This window comes from Saimiri boliviensis, chromosome Y, assembly GCF_048565385.1.
Source record: "Saimiri boliviensis isolate mSaiBol1 chromosome Y, mSaiBol1.pri, whole genome shotgun sequence".
Lineage (NCBI taxonomy): Eukaryota > Metazoa > Chordata > Mammalia > Primates > Cebidae > Saimiri > Saimiri boliviensis.
The window spans coordinates 16,273,203-16,288,418 of NC_133471.1; the positions used below are offsets into that span (position 1 = coordinate 16,273,203).

A 15,216-nucleotide genomic window follows, 5' to 3' on the forward strand; every position below is an offset into this window, starting at 1 on the left:
CACACACACATATATATATATATATATTTGAGATGGAGTCTGACTCTTTCGCCCAGGCTGGAGTACAATGGCAGGATCTCAGCTCACTGCAACCTCCGCTTCCCTGGTTCAAATGATTATCCTGCCTTAGCCTGTGAAGTAGCTGGGATTATAGACACAAACTCCATGGCAATTTTGTCAGCCTGGTTGTTTTTCTCTGCCTTTCTTGCTTTTCACCTTGTGACTGATCCTTTTCATTGACAGGCAATAGACTCTCATTATAGAGAGCAACGATTTGGCTAAACAGGACACCCAGTGCACCCACCTGGTATGAACTGGGTAACAAAATCCATCCTTTCTTGGAATTCCGGTGATACTTATTATCGAAAGTGAATTGCATAAAAACAAGTGGAGATGGTTGTAGATGTGTGATGTTCCTTCTGAGGCCTCTGTTCTGTTCCATTGGTCTATATGGCTGTTTTGGCACCAGTACCCTGCTGTTTTGATTACTGTAGCATTGTAGTATAGTTTGAAGTCAGGTAGCATGACATCCCTCAGCTTTGTTTTATTTATTTATTTATTTATTTATTTATTTATTTATTTATTTTTTAGTGCTGTCTTGGTTATCTGGGCTTTATTTTGTTTCCCTATAAAGTTATGCGGCACTGTTTACAATAACAAAGACTAGGAACTCATCCAATTGCCCATCACTGATAATCTGGATAAAGAAAATGTACCTCAGATGCATCAGGGAATACTATGCAGCCATAAAAAAAGGATGAGTTCATGTCCTTTGCAGGGACATGGGTGAAGCTGGAAACGATCAGTCTCAGCAAACTGACACGGGAAGAGAAAACCAAACACTGCATGTTCTCACTCATAAGTGGGAGTTGAACAATGAGAACATATGGACACAGGTAGGGGAACAACACACACTGGGGCCTGTCAGAGGGTGAGGGTGAGGGGAGTGATAGCAGGGTGTGATGGGGATAGGGGAGGCATAGCATTAGGAGAAATATCTAATGTAGACTATCGGGCTGATGAATGCAGCAAAGTACCATGCCAAGTGTATACATATGTAACAAACCTGCATGACCTGCACACGTACCCCAGAACTTAAAGTATATTAATAATAAAAAACAAACAAAAATCCATGTGTGGGGCGTTCTCTGGGGCACCCATTTATAGAACCTTTAGGATTTTCTCATAATGTATTTTTCCCTGAATGTATTTCTTCAGCTTCTCTGAGTTGAGGGGATACAGCCCTGTCTCTACTCTTCCCAGTCAGGGAGTGTTTTCAACCCAAACGGGGTTAATAGGTTACCCGGCAAGTCAACTCAACATACACACTGTTTTACTCCCCGTAAACTGTTGTTTCTTCTCTGGCAAGATGGATGCTGTTCATATCAGCTTTCAAAATGACAGATAAACATTACCAATTAATGAGTGCTATTAGCAGATACATATCTGTAATTCCATCCCCAGAGTAATTTCCTTTCCAGTAATACAATTTGCAAATGTGAGTGACTCAGTAGCTTCCATCTCTGTGGATTACCAGCTCAGCTTTGCCTCCTCTTCTCTCAGATGATTCTGGGTGGTTGGAGGCAGCCTGGTTCCCTTCAGAGCTGGAACTCTCCAGAGCCGATATTTGCTTGTCTTTCTGGATTCTGAGCACATCTTGGACAGTGGAAACCTGGAATGTTCTTGCCTTCCCACAAGAGATTGACATCCCTGGCCACCCAGACACGGCTTCCTCAGACAGGACAACCCGGCTTGCTCTCTCTAAATTCCTTCTCATCGATATCATCAGTTCACAGAAGAACCAGGAGCATTGTCGGACAATTTAACAAGCACATTAAAAAGAAAAAAGAAAGGTGTGTGTGCGGGGGATGTGGTGGCTCACACATGTCATCCCAGCAATGTGGAAGGCTTAGGTGGGTGGATCACCTGAGGTCAAGACCAGCCTGGGCAACATGGGGAAACCCTGTCTTTATGAATACAAAAAATAGGCTGGGTGTAGTGGCTTATGCCTATAATCTCAGCACTTTGGGAGGCCGAGATGGACAGATAACCGGAGGTCAGGAGTTCAAGACCAGTCTGGACAACATGGTCAAACCCTGTCTCTAGTAAAAATACAAAAAATAGTCTGGGTGAGGTGGCTCATGCCTATAATCCCAGCACTTTGGGAGGCCAAGGCTTGTGGATCCCCTGAGGTCAGCGTTTTGAGACTAGCCTGACCAACATGGTGAAACCCCAACTCTAATAGCATACAAAAATAAATAAATAAATAAATAAGCCAAGCGACATAGCAGGTGCCTGTATTTACAGCTACTCGGGAGGCTGAGACAGAAGAATAGCTTGAACTTGAACCCTGGTAGTGGAGGTTGCAGTGAGCTGATATCACACAACTGTACACCAGCCTGGGTGACAAACTGACACCCTGTCTCTATCTTTAAAAAAAGAAAGAAGGAAAAGAAAAGGAAAGAAAAGAAAATAAATGGATTTTATACACACCATAAAATAGTATGCAGTCATGAAAAATAAGAAAATAATACCTTTTGCAGCAAGTTGGATGGAGCTGGAGAAGACTGTCCTAAGCAGAGTAACTCAGAAACAGAAAGACAAATATCACCGTGTTCTCATTTATGAGAAGAAACTGCACTATAATACAAAAGGGCACACAGAATAAAATAATAGACAGTGGAGTCTCAGAAGTTGGGAAGATAGGAGTGGGGTGAGAGATGAAAAATTATAAGCCAGCATACAACCTGTCCAGGGAGAAGTCTAGCAGCAGGGCCACAGAGGAGAGTCCCACAAAGAGCATCGCATATGGACAGATTGTGGGAAGTAGAAAACTTCCTTTCTGAAGTTCCTTTCTTCTTAAAGAACAAGTGTGCTCATAACTTTGTGAAGCCCTATGCTGTATACCTGTTAGACATGGTGTGCTTACAAGCACTTACTACGCCCTATGGCCTTGTACTTTAACCAAGAAATCTGTGCTGGACCTGGCCACAGGCGTGTCCCAGCTCTACATTGCTTTCAGCTATTCAGAAAAGTTTTAACTTGTTAGCCAATTGTGTTCTAGTTAGATGGTAAGGTCTGGCTCCAGCCAAGGGAGATCAGACACAGCAGCAAGGACGACCCCACATGCATTAGGGATAAATGTGTGTGTTTTCCTTTGTTCATTTTACTCTCCTGGCACGATGTCTAGTGAGGGTCCCCTTCCCGCAGCCCAGGAAGCAAAAATTGCATTGCTGAAAGATCCTTTGTCTCAGTTCTGATTTCTCTTTCCAACACCGATCATCAATTTCCAACACAGATGTTCTCCTTCTCACAAACAGACGTCCCAAAGAGTGGTTGGGAGCCTCTGGGGAAACTGAGTCAAGGTGCAATTTCTCCTGGGATCCCCCCAGGAGGTCAGTCTGGACAGAACAGTGTGGTGATGCCAGAAGCTAATCCCACTTAACAGCTTCCTGGAAGGCAGATACCGACACCCTCTGCTTTCAAAGCCTCCGGCTCAGGTCAGAAATGCTGCCTTTTCTCAAAGATCGGAAAGCCATGTGTTTATTGGAGTGTGTCTAAGCACATATCCATCTCTTCCTTTCCTGAAGTCAGGACGACCCAGATCGAAATGGGAACTGAGGCAGATGTCAGCTGCGAGGAGCCATCACTGGGAACCCCATTTTTGCGTGTATCCGTCTAAGGGGGTGCCAGCCTGTGCCCGGCTGCTACTTATTAATATAGGTTTCCACGTGCCTGGGCGGAGAGGCCGTCCCCAAGCCTCTCAGGCTTGTGGTCCCTCGGTTTCCTTGGTAACTAACTCCAAATGCACCAAAGCTGGGCTCTGCTCCTCCTTCCCTGCTATTGGAGGGTTGGGCACAGGCTGGCCAGGTGGCCAGTTCCACACCTCACCTGTGCACTCCGGGTCCATGGGGGAGGATTTTGATCACGAGAGGCACCTGTCCCACGAAGACCCTTCATGCCATGATCACAGGGCCCTGCTAAACCCTGGGGATGACATACCCCAGATCTGCCAGAGAGTATCTCATTCTTATCTCCAAAGTCTACAGTGTGGAGGAAACTATGGGTCTAGGTGTTGATTCCTTCTTGGTTTATTTGATTCATTGTTTTATATTATTTTTTTAATTTTTATTTATTTATTGATTTATTTATTTTTTAGAAGAAGTTATGGATGTATTTGTTCTCTCATTCTTTATTTAATTGTATCCTTTTTTTTTTTTTTTGAGAAGAAACGAAGGTCTGTGTATGGATTCTTTCTCACCTTATTTAATTAATTAATGTTATTTATGTTTGAGAAGAAATGATGGATCTATGTCTGGATTCATTTTTACTTTAATTCATTACTTTTATTTACTTTTTGAGAAGAAACTATGGATCTATGGATTGATTATTCTTACTTTATTTAATTAATTTTATTTTATTTTTTGAGAAGAAACTATGGAATTTCGTGCTGATTAATTCTTGTTTTACTTAATTAATCAGTGTTATGTTTTTAAAAGAAATGATGGATCTATGTACGGACCCATTCTTAGTTTAACTAATTGTATTTTCCTTTTGAAAAGAAACTACACAACTATGTATTGATTCATTCTTTTTTATTTAATTAATTAATTTTATTTATTAAAAGAAGTTATAGGTCTAAGTGCAGATTCATTCTTGTTTTATTAAATTAATTTTATTTATTTTTTGAGAGGAAATAATAGATAAAGGTAGAGATTCATTCTCACTTCATTTAATTAATTTATTTTATTTACATTTTTGAGAAGATATGATGCATCTAGTTGCTCATTCTTACTTTTTAATTTAATTAAGTAATTGTATTAATTTTGTCTGAAGAAATTGTGGATCTACGGATTCATTCATTCTTACTTTAATTAATTTGGTTTAATTTTTTAGAAGAAACAACAGATGTAGGTGGTGATTCATTCTTGTTTTATTTCAATAACTTTATTCATTTTTTGAGAAGAAACTTTAGATCTACCTGTTGATTCATTCCTATTTAATTAATGAATTTGCTGTGATATTCTCACTCTGTGTCACTCAAGGTGTGAGAGAATATTCCGAGCACATGACATAATTCTTATTTATTTATTTGTTATATATATATATATATATATATATATATATATATATATATATATATATATTTTTGGAGATGGGGTGTAGCTCTTTTTACCCCAGACTAGAGTGCAGTGGTGAGATCTTGGCTCACGACAACCTCAGCTTCCTGGGTTTCAAGTGATTCTCCTGCCTCAGCCTCCCATGTAGCTGAAATTGCAGGTGCCTACCACCACACCCAGTTAATTTTTGTATTTTTAGTAGAGACGAGGTTCACCATGTTGGCCAGGTTGGTCTGGGTCTCCTGATCTTGTGATCTGCACTCATGAACCTCCCTAAGTGCTGGAATTACAGGTGTGAGTCATGACACCCAGCCACATTGTTTTTTAATTATTTTATATATATTTATATATATATATATATATATATATATTTATATATTTATATATATATATATAATAATAATAATAATTATTATTATTATTATTCTGAGATGGAATTTTGCTCTTGTTGCCCAAGCTGGTGTGCAGTGGCACAATCTCAGCTCACAGCAACCTCCACCCTCAGGTTCAAGTGATTCTCCTGCCTCAGCCTCTGGAGTAGATAGGTGATAGCTGCTGGCCACCATGCCTGGCTCAGTTTTGTGTTGTTAGTAGAGCTGTGGTTTCACCATGTGGGCCATGTTGGTCTTGAACTCCTGGCCTCAAGTTAGATTTACTTATTTCTAGGAGTAGCAGACTTCGTAAGTGTTGAGTAGGACAGGTAACTCAATGTCTATGCTCAAAACCTTAATTTTGGGCTGGGCTTGGTGGCTCACACCTTTAATCCAGGAACTTTGTTAGGCTGAGGTGGGTGTATCACCTGATGTAGGGAGTTCGAGACCAGCCTGACCAACATGGTGACACCCAGTCTCTATGAGAAACACAAAAATTGTCTGGTCCCAATGGTGGGTGCCTGTAGTCCCAGGTAGTCGTCAGCCTGAGGCAGGACAATCGCTTGAACCTGGGAGGTGGAGGTTTCAGTCAGCTGAGCTGTAGCCACTGAACTCCAGGTGGGCAGCACACTGAAACTCCATCTCAAAAACAAAACAAAACAAAACATAATATATTCTGAGTAATGGCTCTTCTCTGGCTGTCCCCTAGACTTTGAAAAGGGAAGACATGTATTTTTGGAAATTTTTTAATGTTTATAATTTTTGGAGATGGAGTGCCACACTGTCACCAGGCTGGGTTGCAGTGGTGCCATGTCAGATCACTGCAGCCTCTGCCTCCCAGGTTCAGATGATTCTCCTCCCTCAGCCTCCAGAGTAGCTGGGATTACAAGTGGGAGACAACATGTCTGGCCTTAGGGGATGCATTTTCTATGAATTTTCCTGAGTGCAAGGGTGTTACAGACATAACATCCTTCAGCAAATGTAAAGAAAAGACAGGAATTCCACCAAATTACAGAAAATCCACCAAATTTGCACACAGCAAATCTCTAGGTTACACAGAAAGCTTCCCACCTTGGTTTTTGTTTTTTTTTTTTTTTGTTTTTGTTTTTGTTTTTTGTTTTTAGATAGAAATTTTGCTCTTGTTACCCAGGCTGGAGTGCAGTGGCACCAGCTGGGTTCACTGCAGCCTCCCCCTACTAGGTTCAAATGATTCTCCTGCCTCAGCCTCCCAAGTAGTTGAAATTACCGGAATGTGCCACCATGCCTGAATAATTTTATATTTTTAGTAGCAGCAGGTTTCTCCATGTTGGCTATGCTGGTCTCGAACTCCTGAACTCAGGTAATCCTCTCTCCTTGGCCGACCAAAGTGCAGTGATGACAGAAGTGAGACACTGTGCCTGACTGTTATGATGATGCTTATTATTATTGAGACAAGTCTGGCTTGTTGCTTAGGTTGGAGTGCAGTGGCTTGATCTCAGCTCACTGCAACCTCTGCCTCCCGGGTTCAAGGGATTCTCCTCCCTCAGTCTCCCAAGTAGCTGGGATTATAGGCACATAACACCATGCATTGCTAATTTTATATTTTTAGTAGAAATAGGGTTTCACCATGTTGGTCTGGCTGATCTTGAACTCATGGCCTCAGGTGATCCTAAAAAGCCTTCATGAACAAGTTAGAAAAATCTCAGATAAATAATCAAACTTTGCAACTAGAACTGGGAGGAAGGGGAAACCAATTCTCAAACTAACAGAAGAAAATAACTAAAACTAAATAATAACTTAATAAAATTGAGATGTAAAAAATCTATATAAAAATTACTTAAACCAACCAATGAGTTGGCCCAAAAGATAAAATATAGGGAAAAAAAAAAAAAAACCTTCAAAATAAAATAAATAAATAAAATGCTATGTAAATTAACATAAAAGTTGGGGGCTGGGCATGGTGACTTACCTCTGTAATCCCAGAGTTCGTGAAGTAGATTTGTGTGGATCACTTGTGGTCAGGAGTTTGAGACCAGCCTAGTCTACATGGTAAATTCCTGTCTTTACTAAAAACGCAAAAATAACCTAGGCATACTACTGCATGCTTGTGATCCCAGCTGAGGCATGAAAATTGCTTGAGGCTGGGTGCTGGTGTGACAGGGTTTTGGGGGTGTCAGTGAGGCACAGCTCCCCCAAGAGAATGTTATAGGTTGTTGGTCTCTTGTTCTCTCAAGAATGAGAGAGGAAAGCACAGAGGGCACAGTTTAGTCCTATAGTAAATACTGGACTCAAAAAAGTTTTGCAGAAAAGTAATTTACTTAGGTATGGAAAGAGGAAAAGGAGAAAAAGAGAGATTGAAACAGCTAACTCGCACATTGAATGAGAGAAAGAAAAGCCGCTTTGCACTGAGCCGTGTATCACTGAGTGCGAAGCGTTCCCAGTAGGAGGAAAACCAGAAAAGAAAAACTCTCCTCACACTGAGTGAAAGAGTCCAGAAAGGTGAAATCCAGAAAAAGAAAGCAGCTTTGAGAGAGACGTGGAGTTTAGGAGAGGAAGACATGCTTCCATGAGAAAGTGTGGAAGAGGACTCCAGAGGAGAAATCCAGGAGAGAGAAAGAAGGCTTCCATGAAGGGAGTGTTTGTGGAAGTGGACCCAAAACATGACATCCAAAGGCATGTGGAAGAAGGCAACTTTCCACCTGGGAGGAACTCCACCTTCTCCAAGAATGCAGGCCAATGAAAGGAGTTCCTTAGAACTTCTGCTAGAGTGAACTGATTTTGACTCTTCCCACGCCTGAGAAAATTAAAATAAGAGACCATCAAATCTCCCCGACGGAGATGGGAGGGAGGCATAGCACTGGGAAGCTCTTGCCCTTAAATATACTCCCTGTTGTCGACCCAGAGAGAGAACACATTTCCTCAGTGGAGGTGTCAGTGATCCAAGATCATGTCACTGTACTTTAGCCTTGACACACAAAATCTTTGTCTGAAAAAAAAAAAAAAAAAAAAAAAAAAAAAAAAAAAAAAAAGGAAAAGAAGACCAAAAAAGCACAATCAAAACAACATAGGCAGGATTATGACTGATCCCACAGAAATACAAAAGATCTCCAGAGAGCACTATAAAAAACTCCATGATCATTGTACTACACATGTTACAAAATATAGAGGAAACAGATAAATTCCTGGAAGCACATCATCTCCCAAGACTAAATCAGAATGAAACTGAAAATCTGCCTAGGCCATAGGCCAATATCTATGTCTGAAATTGTTTAGGTAAAAACAAACTTACCAATGATTAGAAAGAAAATCTGGAACACATGGATTCATAGCCTAATTTTGCCAGATGTACAACAAACTCATTTCAATGCTATCATAATTATTCAATAAATTGAAGGAAATGGGCTTTTTCATCTCTTATTCTATGAAGCCATGATCAGACTGATAACAAAATCTGGCAGAGACACAATAAAAAAGAAAGAAAGAAAGAAAGAAGAAGAAGAAAAAAGCTTCTGGCCAATTATGTCTCATAGGCAGGGATGCACAATTCCTCAGCAAAATGTCATCAAACTAGAATCCACATAGGATCAAGAAGCTAGCACCCCACAATCACACTAGGCTGTATTCCTGGAATGAAAAGTTGGGGTTGGGTCTACATATGCAAGTCAATAAATATGATCACTACATAAACAGAAGCAAAAGCAAAAATGAAAAAGAGTAAAATCTGTTGAAAAATCAAACATTTCTTCAGGATAAACTCAACAAAATAAACATCAAAAGATTAAGTCTTTTAGGACAAACACACAGCAAACAGCATATTGAATGGGTAGATGATCCAATAATTCAATGTTATTGCTATGAAACTGCTAATGTCATTCTTCACAAAATTAGCAAGAATCTTATTCTAAATTTCATGTGGAACTACAACAGCAGCAGCAACAAAAAGTCCAATTAATCAAAGTTATCATAAGCTGGCATTGGCTCCCCTCCCTTTACCCATCCCAGCCTTCTGCCTTAACTCTAGCACCTCTGGCCTGGCTCCACAAAAGTCTGCCTTGGGAAACATGAGCTCATCCTGTGATGCCAGCCTTCCCAAATGGGCAGTTGCAAGGATATGGCTCTGGTCCACAATGCCCGGAGCCTATATCCAAGTCCAGCGGCTTCAGCGAGTCTGTATCTGGCCCAGGAGTGCTGGGGTCAGGGCCAGCCACACGGTGCCCCCTGGTCTACCCCCTGCTGCCGCATGTCGGCCTTTTCCTTCGCCACCACCTCCCACTACCGACATTACATCGTCCACCAGAAGCACGACATTCCTCCAAAAGGCCGGCCCCCCTCCGGCTGTGTGCACTAGTTACACACTCCTACCTCCAGGCTGAACACAATGCCCTCCTCCGGCCTCCCGCAGACACCTGCTTCTGCTGCTCAACACAAACCAGGGAACCCCTACGTGGTGCGGACCAGTCCTTGAAAAACCCGTGGGCCTCACCCTGCTGAGCATCCGTTGCTAAAGCTACGTGGACCCAGGGCTCTTGGGATGCCCCACCAGGCTGCCATCCCATGCATGCACCTTGGGGCTCTGGGCCCCAGTGGGATCAGCTATGCCCAGCAGCCCAGAAGACACAGGGCAGGCCCTGGACCTGCGAAGCCCTGACGGCAGCGGTGCATGCCGCTGTTGCCCACTGGCGGGAACCTCTGGGTCGGCAATGCAGTGTCTTGCGTGGGCACAGCATAGCGTATATACAGTCCATCCACGGTGACCCTGGCGGCTGGCCTCCAGTGTGCCTAGGACCCAGCATGAGAGGAATGCTCCCGGGAGTCCAGCATCCTTAGGGAGGAAGCATGGCACTCGGGGTCTGTATTCGCCTAGATCTTCCAAGAGTGCAGACAAAGTCCACCCCAGGAAGGTTCCATGTGGCTTTCCTCCCACACGCCTGCCCCGCCCCACTTCCCCCAAGCCTCCTCCGCTGCCGCCCTTGCCCCAGCAGTCAGCGCTGGTCCCTCTCCCTCTCCTCTGGATCTGCAACATTCAGGACCATCTGCCTGGCCTGCCTAAGGAAGTGAGACGTTTCATGTGTTCGCTGTGGGTCAATGGTGGGCCACAGTCATGATGGCAGTTAAGCTGTGGGACTTCCATGCCCATAATTCCAAACGGCCGGCTACCCGCCTGGCCTGCGCGTGAACCCAGAGCCACTGGGCAGAAAATCGGCGAGCTCGTCATCCGTGGCTCACCCGATGAGGGTGGAGCTGCAGGACACCCAGGTTCGGCCACGCCCCTCCGCCCTGGAAGACCGCCACCCACCGTCGCACTGATTGGCTGCCGACAGAGGCTGTTTCGGCTACTTCCGTAGGGCTGTTGGGGGATCTTTCTGAGACATGATGGGATCACTTGAGGCTGGATGGAGGAGGCTGCAGGGAGCAGTGCAAATTGGCAGCGGAAAACTTACTCTTAAGAAAAATTGTACTTCATAAATAAATAAATAATTTTCAAGTAAAGCTGTTTAAATTGGGGAATCCTGTGTATTTCCACTTTGTAAAATTAGAATTGCTTCTCTTACCTAGTTTTCCTTAAGAGTTTTTCTCAGGTATGCAGTGAAATGCACCATTAATCCATGATGCCATTCCCGCTTTTGCTCTTTATGTTACAGATTTTGTCATATAGGAAGTAAGGTACATTAGAAGAGGTGAGCCTCTTTACTTTTTTATTGTTATCTAAATGTAAATTTATTTCTTACTATTTACAGCAAAATTATGGAAGCGGATCGCCCTGGCAGGCTTTTCATTGGTGGGCTCACTAGAGAAGCTAATGAAAAGATGCTAAAAGCAGTATTTGGGAGACATGGTCCCCTGTCAGAAGGTAACCCTTAAAACCATCATATAAGTAATTTTTTCCAAAGTAAGCATAAACTGAATATATGTAATTGATTATATATTTTTTCTTTATTTTTAAAAACCTTTTTTTAAGTTTCTATTTGGTATTCTGAATATTGTCATGGCAGCAGGCAAAGATCACCTGCATAGTACTGCCAATGGGACAGTGTTGTAACCGAGTGAGTTAGAAGGAGAGGGCCACTCTCTAAGTTCCAAATTAAGAATCCTTTATTGCCACTGACTGAGAGTCAGTCCATCCTCGGAATCTCTAAGCCCTTACAAAGGGGCTTAATTTCCCTTTGTACCTTGATTTAGATAGGGGAGGGGGATCCTAGCTGAAGTGGAATTTTACATAAGCAGAACAAGCAAGTTAGATAAGGAAGCTGGTAACCAGGGGGCAGAATGTTCCTAGGATGGTTGGTGGCTAAGGATGTTTGCATACAAACATGTAAGGAGGTAACAGGGGCAACTTTCTGTACACTCAGTCACGGAGGAGGGTACTGACAGTAGCAGGTAGACTTGTCAAGCAGGACGTGGTTACAGTGGTTACAGGTACTGGGAACAGTGTGAACCACTCTTAAGAATTCAAAGCTTTGAATGCAGTGTGACCCAGGAATGCACCTGGAGGGGGCTGAGGCCGGGAGAGAGAAGCTAAATGGAGCAAGTCAGGCTCATGGCTAAGATGGAGTCAGTTAGGCCAACACAAGCTAGCTTATTACAATACAAGCAAAAGTAAATTTGTTTGGTGGTGGGGAATGAAATGGAATGAAATAAGCTGTCTGTAGGGGTGACGTAGTGTTAGGAATCATAGTAAGGATGTGAAGTGCAATTTGCTTGTTTATTGATGTAACATTCAGATAGCTAGTACTATCGAAAGTCCGTTATATAAATGAAAAGGTTTTCATATATTTTAGTTCTTTTGTTGAAATATCAAAGCGGGAAGTGCAGAGGCTTTGCGTTCGTTGCTTTTGAGAACTGTGCAGATGCTGAGCATGCTACCAGAGATTTAAATGGAAAGGTAAGTTTGCCTTACTAGTGCAATTCTAACTCTGTTCTTCAATTAACAGCATCTCTAGGTCTTTTTAGTACTAGAACACTTTGAAAATAGTATAATGACATATGAATGGACATGGTTTAGTGATCCTCTTACTTGGACATATAAATGCAAGTGTAGTTGGAAAGATATCGGAATGAACATTATATAAATTAACCTTATGGTAATCCAATTTCTATGTTTTTATTTCAATATTAGTGTTAATATGTTTTCAAAGCTTTTGAACAGCTTTGAAACTTAGAAGGAACTCTCATGGAAATGAGAAAAATAAGTCATGGTTTTGAAATGGCTATTAATGGAGTTACATACAATTCATAGTAAAACATCTATAGTACAGAGAAACTGTGGATAGACATCTAGACAGACTCCCATTTTCTGAAAATACATTCTTGAGAAAGTTCATTTAAACAGAACTTTCCATATAAGGAAGTGTTAAGTACTTGAAAATAGAAAATAATACAAGAACATGGAAGTTGGATAACAGAACAAGTAACTGTTCAGGTTTGCCCCATCCTTGCACGCTTCTCCTAAGAAGATTATTTTTTCTCCTATAACCAGTGTGACATGCATACCTAGTTACTAGGTAACGTGCATACCTCCTTATTAATTTTTTCCAGTGTGTTCTAGGACTGGCTTTTATCCAAACAATAGTATCTTGTCCTGTGGAGTGTTAAATTCTAGAGACTGTGTATTTGTTACAGCTTTAACCTTTTATGCAATTCTCTTTCCTACTGAATTCCATTATGTTGCCATCAAGATCATTCCATTGGAGATGCCCTGGAGCTTTTTTCTTTATAACATTATCCCAATCTGTTTTTAGTTCCTGCTATACTTGATGCCATCCTCAATATGTTTTTCTGGACCACTTGAGTATTGTTCTGCCATGTAAACCTTGCACAAATGGCAATTTATCCTTTAAGAACAACTTAGATTTTCTATTTTTTTTTACTCACTGTCTATTATAGAAATTTTGTGCTCACCGTACCATGTATCAATCAGTTGATCATTAAATTGTCTCTAGTGCATTTTTAATTTTTCGAGTTGATTTTATTTGTCTTCTTTCTAGCTCATTTCCTGGTACACAGCAGACAGTGCATTTTTATGCACCCTTATCCTCTCAAATTATAAGGTGTGGTGTACAAGCTGATAGTTGATTGGTTCATGGTTTCATGCTAGGTATGGAGACACTTTTGACATATATATATATATATATATATATATATATATATATATATATTATAAAATGTTTGGCCATTTTCCCCCAGTTGTTGTGCTGAAGAAGGGTTAATTTGTGCAGATGTCTTTTCCAAATTGCCTTGTCTCACATACTTTATTATGGAAAAATTAAAATAAATGTTACATGCAGATAAGTGTTAAGAAGGGAAATAAAGAAGGTACTTAGAGTTTTCAGGGGGAGCTTACAGTTTAAGAAATTGTGGCTGACTTTGGAACACTAGGAAGGAAGCAACCATGCGCAAAACTGGGGAAACTATCTATTCTGGGCCAAGAAATAACACAAGACATCTCAAGATAGGAAGAACTGCTTACTTGTCTGCAACAGGTCTTGGATGGGATTTAAGATCCTTTCCCAAATAACAAAAGCCATGTAATGTTTAAATAGAGTGATTAGCAGAACTGTTTTCAAACATTACTTTGGCCTACAGGAAAGGTTAAACCTAAGAAAGTTATTGTGAATTTAATTAGGACATTAAACTATTTCTGAGAAACAACATGAAGTACTACGTTAAGAGTCTTTTTTTAGGAATGCCTCTAGGCATGATAAGAAATGACTAAGACAGAAAATATGAAAGAGACCAAACAGGGATCACATTTATTGAAAGAGAACTAGAGTAGATACAGAACTGTAAATCGTATTTGGACATTTTATGTGATACACAGCAGCAGGTTCAAGAATCAATTCCTAATGAACAATGTTAACCTTATAATTTCAGATGACACAGTCTTTCATATCGCTTCAAGACACTGGAACTTTTAAATATGTGATGTGAATGCAAAGATGAAGCAGATTGTATATTGTAAAGAAGAGATGGGCCACATTCTCCCATACAATGTGTGATGGTTTAACTTTTTTAGGTGTTATTTTTAATACTGGAGACCTTTTCAAGTAATGGAATAAGGGAATTGGTGTTCATTTCTTAACAGAATGCATGGTCTCAGAGATTGTTGCAGGTTTTGCAATGTTCTCAACGTTGGCATTTCAGCAAAAAGAAAGTTTGTTAAGGAGAAAACATCTAGAACGTAAATACAGTTGATGTAAAAATGTCTTTAAAATAGGATTAGTTGAAATGTGGCACCGTTGCTGATGGTATGCTTAATACTTTTAGTTTTTGGATGGAAAAGCAATAAAAGTAGAGCAAGCCAAGAAACCGTTTTTTCAAAGTGCTGGCAGGCAGAGAACACTGCGTTTTTCAGGAAAGAGAAGACCCACAGGAAAACAGAGATCTGCGAGAGGAAGGAGTGGACAGACAAGAGGTTGGCATCTCTCACGTAGAGCACGCTTGGGTAAAGTTTTAAAATATAAAGTAGGAAGCATAGGACTGAAAGACAGAAAGCTTGAAATTATAGAAATTTCTCAAATTTCTTTATATTTTTATGAACAGAAAATTAACTAACTGTGAATAAGCAACATGCTTTGTAAGTACTAAAAGTGTATAATGAGAATGATTAATGTCTGAAACTCATTTTAAAATCTTAATTGCTTTGTATTGAAATAAGAAAAATTTCAAAGTGAATTGAGTTTATGAATCTTGATTACATGTTCTCCACAGATTTTCTGCTGAACATGTTTCCATTTATTATTCTTTAG

General features: G+C 40.9%; 2 protein-coding genes across 2 annotated transcripts in view; both read left to right on the forward strand.

The window, feature by feature from the left end:
* The window catches only part of LOC141582960 (testis-specific Y-encoded protein 3-like), a 137,749-nt gene extending 135,923 nt beyond the window's left edge, over window positions 1-1,826 (forward strand). Inside the window, exon 7 of the mRNA XM_074392405.1 lies at window positions 1,564-1,826. Within this exon, the coding sequence (XP_074248506.1) occupies window positions 1,564-1,826 (263 nt within the window). The remainder of the gene's footprint in view (window positions 1-1,563) is intronic.
* A 9,389-nt stretch (window positions 1,827-11,215) lies between these two features.
* Window positions 11,216-15,216, forward strand: part of LOC141582961 (RNA-binding motif protein, X chromosome-like) — a 48,695-nt gene continuing 44,694 nt past the window's right edge. Inside the window, exons 1-3 of the mRNA XM_074392406.1 lie at window positions 11,216-11,321; window positions 12,250-12,353; window positions 14,735-14,912. Coding sequence (XP_074248507.1) covers window positions 11,216-11,321; window positions 12,250-12,353; window positions 14,735-14,912 — 388 coding nt within the window. The remainder of the gene's footprint in view (window positions 11,322-12,249; window positions 12,354-14,734; window positions 14,913-15,216) is intronic.